Source organism: Stegastes partitus, unplaced genomic scaffold (assembly GCF_000690725.1).
Source record: "Stegastes partitus isolate 25-593 unplaced genomic scaffold, Stegastes_partitus-1.0.2 Scaffold3665, whole genome shotgun sequence".
Classification (NCBI taxonomy): Eukaryota; Metazoa; Chordata; class Actinopteri; family Pomacentridae; genus Stegastes; species Stegastes partitus.
The window spans coordinates 138-12,859 of NW_007581396.1; the positions used below are offsets into that span (position 1 = coordinate 138).

Here is a 12,722-nt window from a genome sequence, read left to right on the forward strand (position 1 = left end):
CCTAAATATTTCCTGAGATATTGTCAAATTTTAATGAACAAAAAAATGTGATAAAAGGAGCTGACAGGCAATTTTTCATGAACTCTTTATCTTGAAAAGTATTTGATATTTCAAGCTTAAATTTCACAAATATCTTTATGAAAATACATTTTTTATCCAATAAAAATTTAATTAAAATCAGAGCTGGCCAAGCAAAAGAACTTAACCGTTCTATAAAGTTGATTATTTCAGATGGACGGATCCCATTTGAGTCCCTAAACGCACCGATTGCACCCAGAAATCATCCTTACCTTCCAGAGAGATGGAGGCCCAGGGATGCCGTGGGTACATGAAGGCAGCGTTGGTGATCTGCTGTCGGATGTCCTCGTCCTCGTTGAAGGGAAACGTGCCGCTCAGGCTGACATACGTGATGACGCCTACAGACCACATGTCCAGAGAGCGGTTGTAGCCGCTGCTGCTGATCACCTCAGGAGCCAGGTAGGCCGGAGTCCCCACCACCGAGCGGCGGAACGACTTCTCACCGATGATGCGGGCGAAGCCGAAGTCACACAGCTTCACCTGCGACACAGACACAGTGTTAATTATTAAAGAAGATGTTTTGACAGCTTACATCTGCTGTAAATGAACAAAATCCTACCTGAGGGAAGGGGTCCGCAGAGGCCAGCAGTACATTCTCAGGTTTCAGGTCGCAGTGGGCGATATGCTTCAAGTGCAGATACCTCAAAGCCTCAAGAATCTGCATCGCAAATATGAGAAAGATGTGTCATGGTACAGTATTTCTGTATCAGTATTGATGCAGGAGGAGATTTAAAAAAACATTTTGGTATTTTCATTGAAGCCAGGTTGGAAAGACGGAAGAAATTAAATCATTTGTGGTCAGTTACAGCTTTACTTAGTTTTTCTTTTTTCATTTTTCTAATTTGGATAAACACATAAAATCATATCAGAACAAGTAGTAAAAATCTTGTGTTTAGTTTTTGGTGAAAAGTAAAGAGAAAAACTGGCATGAAGGTACTGAAGCATTAAAGATTACTGCATCTTTGAGGGCTGACATCATTTAAACAGCTCACGATCAGGATCTCATACCTGCATGACCAGGAAGCGAGTGATGCGTTCAGGGAGTCGGCCTTTCTCACTGGACATAATCATCTCCAGCATGTCTCCATGGAGCTTCTCCATGATGACGAAAACGTGCTCGACAGTCTCGAACATGCCCTCCAGCAGAACCACACCGAGGTGGGACAGATTCTGGACGACACACATAGACTCAGATTAGATGCTGCAGGAACTAGTTTTTAATAAGCACTGCAATAAAATTCAACAAAAAACATTTTAAAACCTGCAAAATGGCCACTTCATTCCTCAGCTGTCGGTCTTGTTTGGTGGGGAAGCGCGTCTTGTCGATGACTTTGATGGCGACTGGCCGACCTGACTTCCTGTGAGTACCTGAAGAGTAAACAATGACAAAAAGATATTAGATTTGGGATTCAATAACTGTAGAATTGAAACAATCATTTGACAAAAACAGCAGCTTTCTTTTAATGAGACATTCTTTGATTTCTGCTTCTTAAATATAAAAACTTTGGTTTGACTTGATCGTGTGTGACAGTAAATGTTTTGGTGAGGTGCTCAAAGACAAGAAATTAAAGGTTTGAAAACAGTTGCATCATTTTTCTGTGATGTATTCTTCTAGTTAGTTGCATGAAGACAGTTGTGGTTAGTCACAGGATGAGAAAACACTCTTAGCTGTAAAAACGTGTGCGTTGAACCAGCTCACCTCTGTACACCACTCCAAACTGTCCTGAACCCAACACATCGTCTGTAAAGATCTGATACACCGAGCTGATGTCCTGAAACACACACACTTACATTAACACTGTGCAAAGACAAGCGCTCCAGAAATGTGAACAGTAAATTCAGGAGGACACAAGCTGATCGTCACCATGCTGTCTCTCTGTCGGTCTTTATCTGCAACCAGAACAAGAGGGCATGTTGTAAATAAAGATTTGTACAGACACATAAGGCTAAATTCAGAGCTATTCATTTGGGTTTGTGTGTTTAAGTTGTTAGTAAAAAGTGTTTAACAGCTACTTGGTTATATGAATTCTAAAAAGCTTTATTTTCTCTCTAACATCTGATGATATGAACATGCAGAGGGTTTGTTGATATATTTTAAGCCCACCTTTGTTCCCGTCGCCGTGTCCTCTGCTGCTCTGTACGGGCATCAGAGCCTGGCGGATGGCACTCTCCCAGGCTGCTCCTTCCTCACCGGCCTCCACACAGTAAACCAGCGAACCCGTCACCAGCTCCAACGAGTGAGCGCCGCCGCTGGGCAACGAGGGCACGGCGAGCTGGGCGGGGCCTCGGACCCGCAGCACCTCGGACAGAGGGATCTCCTGCAGGAGAGATTTGAATTCAATGATTTCATCTCTAATTAAGAATGTGATAAAACCAGCTCACGAGTACTCCGTCATCAAACTCTGCTTTGTTACTTCTTGGTGGACGAGGTTTAAAACCTCATGACACACGGATCAGCCACAACATTAAACCTTTCTAATGTTCTAATTGTGCTGGTCCCTTGTGCCACAAAACAAGCTCTGATCGGTCAAGATGGGGCATCTTTAGACCTCTGAAAGTGTTAAATCAGGCACCAAGACATCAGCAGCACATGATTTACATCCTGGAAGTTGAGAGATGATCAGACTTGTTTTTCATCCCACAGATGCTCCACTGGACTGAGAACTGACTAATTTGTTCTCTGTTTGTGATCTGCAACAATATTCAGGTGGGAGGTTCGTGCCAAAGCAGCATCCTCATGAAAGCAGGACTCACGATTGCTCAGCAGAACATTACCCAGAGTACCACTCTGCCTCCCTGCTGCCATCTCGTCCACAGATAAACGATGCACAGGCACCAAACAGCTCACATGATGTAAATAAAAATGTGATTCATCAGAACAGGCCACCTTCTTGCTTCATGGTCCAGTTCTGATGCTTTAATGCTCCTTGTAGGCTCTTCAGGCAGCAGGCAGGGGTCAGTATTTACCATCTGCTTGCAGGTATGCAGCTATGCAGTGGTGCACTGTGTGCTCTCAAACCTTTCTATCATAGAAAGCATGAAGGTTTCAGCAATCTGAGCTGACCACATGGGCCAGCTTGTGCTTCCTTCACACATCACTGAGCTTTGAACACCATGTCCCCGGCTGTACAGCATTGGACCACTTTTGGTTTTTACTAACAGCACCAGACCTGTTGCTACAGACTTGTTCTGACCCAGTCCTCTTCCATCACAGTCTGGCCCTTTTCAAAGCTGTTCAGATTCTTATGCTGCACATTTTACCTGCTTGTAACATAAACGGCAACAACTGACTGTTTGTTTGCTGCCTGATTATTCCACCTCTTAACCTCTCATCAACATCCCAGCGAACAAGACGATGCTGATGTTTACCAACCAATCCGGCACCGTTCAATGATATGGGTCACTCAGGATTATACAGTATCTGGGCTGCAAGTAGTGATCGTTTCCATTATCAAGTAATCTGGTGATTGTTTTTTTAATTAATCGATTAGTTGTTTGGTCTTTATGAAGAGAGTCAGTGTTTTCAGAAGGACAAGATGACGTCCTTAAATGTCTTGTTTTATCCACAACACAAAGCTATCCAGTTCACTGTCATAGAGGAGGAAGGAAACCACAAGATATTCACATTTAAGAAGCTGCTATTGGAGAATTTTGACTTGTTTCCGTAACAGACAACACCATTAACTGATAGATTGATCATCAAAATAGCTCTAGAAGACTTATGAGACAACGTAAGAGTTGCTCTGCTTGTTTCTATCTGGTTTGTCATGTAGACGTTCTACCTTGTAGTACTTGATGCTGCTCTCGTTCTGGTACAGAGTGATGGTTTTCCAGTCCAGGATCCAGTAATGACGCTTCCTCTGAGAGAAGAAATGACAAACATGGAATTGCAGATACCATGCTTCTAACATGTAAACATGAATTCAAAGCCAAAGAACTGTGCACACAAAGCTACTGTGTAGACGCTGCTTTTTCTGAATATTTTTTAATTTGGCTGAATGTTTTAATACGTTTTGATGTCCAGTGAGAACATCTGACCGTCTAAATGTAAAATAAACACACATGTCCAGTCTGAATGTGTGTTTCTCACCAGCGTGTCGGTGTCGGTGTGGTGCAGCAGCCATCCCTCTCTCAGGACTCCTGCAGCTCTCCTCTTAGTGTGATGCACCGACTGGACGAGCCTCATCAGGGGGATGTTGCTGCTGAAACATGGACTGATCGACAGGAAAAGGACAAAAATTACTAAACAAACAAGCAAAAATGAAAATCAATACAACTAAGCATTGTTTAGAAATCAAAAACCTGATCCTAGTTGCCTCTAGGGGGCAGTGTGGATCAAAAGTTCACTGACCACAACCGTGTCATGCAGAAGTGATGAATGAGAGGACAGATGAGTGTGTTTTGGTCTGAGTGTGTAGGTGTGTGACATCATCAGGATATGGCCTGCAGCTACATCACAGCCGGCTTTTAGCTGAGACGACATCATCAGTAACTTATCGACTCTCTGACCTCATCGGCTCTTGCAGTTGCTCAGCTTCCTCAGTTTCGGCCAGTGAGTCACCATCAGTGGACATCTCATCGTCAGAGATGTCTAGTATCGTGGTGGCCACTGACTCAGTGTCGTCTTGGTCTGGTGGGCAGGTGCTGCCGGCAGCTGAAGGGAAGGAACATCATGAATGAACAATCTGAAGGTTACAACTATTGATCACCTATATATTTTTTAAGTTATCTATTTATTAAATCTACACATATTGTAAAAAAAAAATGGTCCAAGTGACATTTTCAAATAACAGTAAAAAAAAAATGATATTAACACAAAAAAGCTTCAATTCTTGACATCTGAGAAGCTGGGGAAGGAAACTTGTTTGTATTTTTCTTGATGAATGACTCAAACATGTTGAAAACTACTGCGGATTAACCTTCTCTCCGTCTTTTCCTCATCAGTAACACAGGTACATGATGTACAGCTCCTGTGTTAACTCATCCCAGGGTCAAACGCTATCTGGTGACAATCATGTTGAATCTTATCAGCCTTTGTTCTCAGGTCTCTGAGTCATCATGCTGCTAATCATCATCACTACTTGGACAAACGTGACGCTCTGGGAATCTAAAAGAGGCTGAAGGCCGAGTCTATCAACCACTCTGGAGACGGAGGGTGAATCAGCTTTGACTCATCTCAGCGCCATGAGAACATCAGAGCGGAGGGACCTTTTCAAAGAGCCGTGATCTAACACAAGTCCAGAATGCAGAATGAAAAGCAGATCTCCAGGGAGCTGCTCACCTTCCCCGTTGACGCCTCTCCTCTCTCCCGGACAGTCTCTGGGGACTAAAGGCTCGCAGCGCTGATGACAGTTAAACCTGCAGTCTGCAAAAATGATCAGAGGAAGAGCAGTGGGAGGTTGAAACACCGACAGAATAAGAAGGGAAAAGAAGAAGAGCGCTGGTGTTTGGAACAAAGTCATGAGGGTGATGTGATAAGTACAGAATATCCTTGAGGCTGAATTATTCATGTCAGTGTCAGTTTTCATAAATAAAACTCATCTTTTCCGCAGGAAAATCAGGAAACCCGATCTGCTTACGCAAATAAGTTGGATACACAAGCTCCCTGCTCGTACATCGGCCTCTTTGGGACCAGTATGAGCTCATGAGCCTCTAATCCAAACATGACTAATCAAAGTCAATGTGCTGCTGGAGCAGAACGTCTAAAAATGGCCACAGAGTAGAAATACGTTTTCATATACGAGGCAGGCTGCACTACATTGAACCTTTCAATAGCTGCACATTGCAAGTCATGAATATGGGACATTTGCTATTTTTGTAGGAGCTTAAAGATTTTATTTTCAGTGAAGCTTTATTTCTTTTTAAAGCTTGATCATACAACAAATGTTAGCACTGCAAGTGGAGGATAATTTTTTCAAATATCTGAGAATTCCTAATTTTGTGCAACATGCTACGAATTTGCTTTCTTGTCTGGAGTTAGAAGATCTTTCTGTAATTTTTTTTTTTAGACATTTTGTCACATTGTTGTGCAACTTAAATAAGAACTGCAAGTTGCTATGGAGATGACAAGCAGATTAAAAAATGTCTTGCTCTCTGTATTTCCAGCTTTTGTGCAAAGCTAAGCTAACTAACTGATGATACAGTTCACACGACCATTTATAGCTTTTTGGGATTCTATGCAAATTCCTAACGCACTTATGAACACTGCAAATCTGCATCACATTTCATCTATATGTAAATGAGGCTAAAAGCTTTTCTACACATTAAAACACTTCAAAATCAGAGCAAACACGTTATAAAATATGAACCAATAACAAACCATATCTGGTTCACAACTATAAGCAGCACAGAGAAGCCGATGTCTGCAATATTTTACTGTTTGAATATTCAGAGCAAAAACACAACAAGATGCTGTGAAAAGGGCGGGGCAGCGAGGCAGGAGGAATAAAGTGCAAAAAACACATTCATTGAGGGGGAGGAGTATTTGCAGAGATAGTGTGGGGGAAATAAATAGTTGGCCTGTATGAGGATGAAGCCACGACGTCAGCAGCAGCAGATTGTAACCAAATGAGCCAACTGGACACAACAGAACCATGTTTGGACAGCAGGGGACGCCGATTGTGATGCATGCTGACAGTCTTGAGGCCCGTAATTACCCAAAGTGTCAAGTTTCATTCCAGGACAACAAAATTATGTTAAAGAGCCACATGCGTAGGCCACATGTAGCAAAAAAACATTCTCATCCCACTTTCAGCAAGAAAGCAAACAAACCTCGAACCCAGAATGTTGCTACTTTAAATTATCTGAAAGTAAGTTTTACTAAAACTAATATCTTAAATGAAAATTCCTTAAGTTCAGCGTTTAACTGTAACAAAGATACAAATTGTCTTTGGTTAAATGAAGGGACCTCTGTTTCTGAATTACCTCCAATACATCATTACTGTTGTGCAATTACTTGTTATTTGCTGTTTACGTAAAACAATACAGACGTACTGTAGGTATGATCTGCTAATACCTGCAGTTACTTCCAACATTTTACAACACTGCATTGATTTAAAAACTTTTTCTTTGTGTTATTACCTCCGAGCACACACTACACCATGTTTTACAGCTAATACAACAACTCTGAAACTTGCACATGACATATAAACAGAAAATACATTTTTGCTGTATTGGTGATTTAATCTACCAAAAGGTGTTCTTCCTCCTCCTCCTCTCTCACCTGAGCACTGCAGCCCCTGTCTGAAGAGGCCTTTGAGCAGCCGGTGGCAGTACTGGCAGACGGTAGGTTTGGTGTAGCTGTGGATCTGGAAGGTGTGCGGCACCTGAGCTCTGCTGCTGGCACCGTAGCCGACTCCCAGCCACACCGGAGGCTCGGCCCAAGATGGAGGCCTGGATGAGGGCTTGGACATGCTGATCTGGTGGAGGACAGACAGTGAAAGTCATCAGAGGTGCAGAAGGCCGTCTACTACTTCTACAATCCTGTCATGTCCTCACCTCTTCCAGACTGCCTCCTGCCTGATTGGACAGCGAGTGTGTGGGGGTTCGTCGGGGTGGAAACAGCGAGAGGCTGGTGCTAACCTGACGCCGTGCTCGACTACAGTTATTGGGCAACTGGAAGGCACAACGTTTATGGAAGTCTAACCCACAACCTGCGGCGGAGAAGAGAAAGAAACAAAAAAACAGTGCTTGTCATTTTGTGAAAACTTCAGTAGCGCTCCGGTGTCTCATAATGACTCTCCTGACATATATATAAAGAGGTGATAGTGCAGCTTTACCGTCACATTTTAACCCCTGTCGAACGAGACCCCACAGCATTTCTCCACAGTGGTGACAGAAAGTGGGAGTCCGGTACGACTGGACCACCAGCGAGTGAGGATAGATCCTCATCTCAGTCACGGAGGCTGATCCTGAGTCAGAAAAAAAAAAAAAAGAAGAGACAGAATACGTATGATATTAGAATCTGAAATGACTAATTTTGTTCTTTTCTGATCCTGAAACTCGACTTATTTCAACATTTGTGCACATTTAAAACATCTCCTCTAAGACTCAAAGTTACCTGACATGGGGTAATCTGCTGCAGTAACTTTTTAAAAAATAATTTTCTGACATGCAGTAACCACTTTTGCGAGGAAAAAGCCAAATGTATGAGAATCTAGTGTAAAATATAGGGTTAAAATATGTGCAATTTCAGGAACTATTTCATGCTATTTATTTTTTTTTCAATGGCACTGTAGGATGTGAAGTATATTTAGACTCTAACCGTTTCCCTGATGTGTCCATCAATCAAAATGACAAGGAAGCAGGTTTAAGCGCATTAATTCAAACCAGCTTGTGTGTGTGTTGCTATTCCTGTGATCTTTATGGATGTTTTTCTGCAGCAGACTTGTAGTTTCTGACCGAGTGCTGAGCTGAAGGCTTAAGCAGGGAGCCTCACCTGACACACAAGCTTCACTTTGAGACTGTGCAGCTTTGTGGAGGTTGTAGGTGTAAAGAATTACTGGCCGATAATATGGAGGAGTCTGTCGCTCACAGATAACCTGACAGTCGAGGACGAATAGTTATGTCCTTAAAGATGTTTCAGCACACAACTACTGCTTCGTAAAATGACTCAGAGTGTTCCTCCAAAACATTCACCTTTCGTTTTACAACATCTGTAATTCGAAAAGGTGAATGAATAAACTACAAATGAAGTCATCATAGAAAAGTAGGTTATGGACAGATAATCCCCCCAAAATAAACCTGTTGGTTGTCTGTTTTCTACTCTCCACCTGGCTGATTAAACCTCAGCAGTTTGACCTCTAACCTGAGATGATGACCTCGATGAGGTCTCCATCCATCAGCTCGTCTCCGTCAGTCAGCCGCTGCAGCAGCTGCCCAGATGTGGGCTGATGTCGGAATAACAGAATCTTCTCCCCGACACCCACCACGCTGCAGTCTGGAGCCTGAGCACACGAAAACACTCTCAGGTTGAGTCAAGCAATAACATAAACTTAAATTACCTTGAAGAGCTGCAGTGATGGGATTCTATTTTTATTTTTTTCCTCCTTATGAAGGAACAAAAACATTTTCTGAAAGCAGAAAGAAGCAATGTGGGGGTGGGGGGTGGGGGGAATGCACAATGTATTTAAACTTTTGATGAACTTTTAATACAGAAAGTAAACATTTTTATGCCGACAATGTTCTTTTGATAATTAAGAAGCTCTAATCTGCAGATTTCAAAAGGTGAAGTCATGTAAAATGTAAAATAGTACTTAGTCCCACCAATGTAACTGTTCTAGACAATATAGGGAAATACTTTTATACATATATGAGCCTCAAATCAAATAAAACGGGGCATTTAAAGCGCTAGATGACTCTTCTTCTGTGCAAAACTGTGAGCTGCTAAACTTGAAATTTTATACATTAAACATGACATTGAAGCAGTCCATTGAGGTCTGATGCTGTCTCATAACGAAGGACATCACCTTCGTTTTTGGCCAAATCAAAGTGACATTAAAGGGAAATATTCTCTGTAAAAAAAAAACACCAACACACTAGTCTAGTCTATTTTCTATTAACTGCAGTATCAGCGTGTAAAACAGACTTGGCAGCTAATCAGGAACACATGAAACAATATTTTCTGCTTCACTTCTCAATGGTAAGCTGATAACTAGTTTGTGAAATATACTGCTAGGAAGTTAACAAATACACAGTACATACAGAATAATAACCAGTATATCTATGGGAATTGTGTTCTCCCTTAAAGTAGGTACTGGCCTTAAAACTCCAGTATCCGCCAGATTATTACTACAAATATTGTGTCACTGCTGCACAGTCAGATGTAGAGAGATTTAAAAAAAACTGTCTGCAACAGATTCTGTTGAGAGCTTCAGCAAACGCAACACGTCTGTCTACTACAATCAATCAAACAGATCTCACAGAGTAACAGATACGATCTGAAATACTGGACGCAGTGACAAAAGCCATTCTGTCAGTCACGATTCACATCCGCACGTGGCGCTACAGCAAAAAACAAACCACACTGAAATGTGCCGCATTGAGGAGAAATGGTTCTGAAGATACTACAAATGACGCGCCACAACTAAGATGCATTTCCGCTGATTAGTGATGCTGCTCATACAGAACCTGTGTTTTATGTGAGTGAAGTAGGACAGAGGAAGAGAAAGGCTCATCAACGATCAATAAAATCAGCTGTGATAAGCTTTACTACTGAAGTAGAATTAGTTTTCACTCCTGTGTGATTGTACACTGTGCACTAAAAATATGATCAGACCGTACAGGTACACAAGCAAAAGGATTCTCTGCTCCTGTTATTACACACTTATTAAATACACAATGTGGATAAAGGGTGATTCTAAAATGCAGCAACTTTTGTTTTCAATCTGTAAAGTTTCTAATCAGTTTTTGCGTGACCCAGTTAGGTGGAACTAAGTGTGGGGCTCTAGTGCTGGAGATGCAGTGATACTCACACACAGTATCTGGCACAACTGCAGTGACATGCTCATGCAGGCAGGTTTGTGGACAGTGAACACACACAAAAAGTACAGGAGCACTCACACACACACACAAAGTAACACACAGTGCTGGCCGGCTGCCTGGAAACTCAAGAGCAGATCAAAGTTGGAAAGGAGGGCTAGTGTGTGCGATGCAGCTCACACCGTCGTGTGTCTGTGTGTGTTGTAGTGTGCGTTTGAGACAGAGGGGAGAGGCTGTGGTCGGAAAGTTTTCTGTGCTCTCGTCGACCACACAGTCCCTGTAATGGAAGCGTTCTGAAGACCAGGCCAGGCAACAGCGACACACACCTGCAATTCACAACCTGCTTTATTTAACCTCAACTTTCGATGCACCATTTAGGATCCGCCTGCAGTTTTACATTTTAATCTACACCTGAGAAAGTTTTTTTTTTTTATAAGTGTGTCAAAGTTTGGAGGTAGGAGGAGGCTGTGAAGAGGAGGGTTTTAACCTGCTTATATGTAGATTATCTAAAAAGATTTTAATCAGAAATGCATAAAACTATGAGCCTGGCATGTCACAGAGATGAAAGAAACAAAAAACTAACTCTGAAAAGCCCCAGAGGTTGTTGTTAAACTTGCATCTGACCGAACAGGGTCAAAATTCTGATTAAATCGGGCGTTACCGTAAACTGGATACAGCAGAAAACCACCACAGCATCCCTCAGACTCGGCTTCAGGCAGTCTAAAGCCACACTTTGTTCGCAGAAACCCACACAATTCTCCTTCATACATAAGGTGACCTTTCAGAGTCCATTTCCTTTCAATTCTGAGAGGTCTGAGAGACTTGAAACGTCAACTGAATATTTTCCAAGTGGGACTGCATTATGGTTAGAGCGTGCTTTCATTCACTCACTGCCTCCTCCAACCTTATATTTTATTAGTAGTCAAGGTTTTTATCCTCTTGTGACTCACGGCTGTGTGTTAAGTCCATCATTACTGTTACATTCAGAGTCAGCTGTATGCGTTTTAAAAACTGATTTGCTCTGACCTGCTTACCTGCGAGACAAAAAGGGGTTAACAATAGCGAGAAAGATGCCACAAGTGCTGCTTTAATGTCTATTTAAGGGGATTTAAATAAACTCCAACCACAATTCTCACTCTGCTCTGGTTTCTTAAAGCGGTAGCTCTGCAGTTTTAGTTTTTAAAGATGAGAATTTCAATTCTCAGAAGCCCCAAAGCTCCTAAAAGTCTAAGCCTGGACCTATATTTCCCATGATGCAGTTCAATAGCATCTTTTGTGAGACCTTTCCTGCCTCCTAAATGGTCACACGGCTGGATTTGTTTGTTAGGTCTCGAGACAACAAGAGAAAACATTATCCAACTGTCTCACAGGTTGAGAATGACAATATGAAGCTAAAGTGTAAAATCACCGCCTCAGCTGATGTATGTTCTGATCAGATGGACAACATCCTCACAGAGCTCCAGGTTGGTCGTATGAGATTCACAAACGTGTGTAAGGTTTAGGTTACCTTGCGCTCTATGACCTCAGCAGCCAGCCTGTGGGCATGGCGGTAGCTCAGGTTGCCAGCAGGGACTCGAACCACCTCCCTGAACAGGCCCAGCTTGAACTGGACCAATACTGGCGCCATGGGACTGGTGGGACTGGAGGGCGTCGCCGCGGACATGGAGAGGCAGTCTGTGGACGAATTCACAGATTTATTAAAGGAATTTTGGTATGAGGGGTTTTGATAAAATTGAGAAAAAGCTGCTGCGGAACTTTTCCAGGTTCAGTCCTGTTGTAAATACGTAGTTCTTACTTCATAGCTGTTGTTTGAAAGTACAGATGAGGTTTCAGGAGCAGGAACAATAACAAGCAACATTTAAGTAGCTCCTCTAAAAAGACTTCTGATTCACTGATGTCAAACACCAACTAATGGAGAAAAACTACAACAGGACATGAATTATTTACCATAATATGATCAGGACACAGCTAAACTACATAAATCATCACATCTGAGCTGAAAAATGTTAAGAACTCAACCGCATTTTATGAAACTTGATAGAAACAATCTTACTTTCTAATCCTGGTTCATTCAAGCTCCAAACTTTCACCTCAACTGCAGGATCGTGTGGCAGCGATGAGACAGCTGATTATCTGATCATTGTGTTGCAGACTTTCAAAATGCA

The 12,722-nt window shown here is 42.3% G+C and overlaps 1 protein-coding gene across 1 annotated transcript; it reads right to left on the bottom strand.

Moving 5' to 3' along the window:
* Positions 1-206: 206 nt before the first annotated feature.
* Positions 207-12,704, bottom strand: LOC103376100 (serine/threonine-protein kinase D3-like). The gene is made up of 17 exons (XM_008306463.1): positions 12,611-12,704; positions 12,065-12,231; positions 8,885-9,023; positions 7,857-7,988; positions 7,576-7,730; positions 7,301-7,496; positions 5,360-5,443; positions 4,588-4,732; positions 4,169-4,292; positions 3,861-3,938; positions 2,183-2,396; positions 1,943-1,968; positions 1,778-1,850; positions 1,340-1,446; positions 1,087-1,248; positions 638-736; positions 207-558 (listed from the first exon to the last, which is right to left on the bottom strand). Exons 2-17 carry the CDS (start codon positions 12,218-12,220, stop codon positions 223-225), a joined length of 2,226 nt encoding a protein of 741 aa, XP_008304685.1. The 5' UTR covers positions 12,221-12,231; positions 12,611-12,704; the 3' UTR covers positions 207-222.
* Positions 12,705-12,722: the final 18 nt, after the last annotated feature.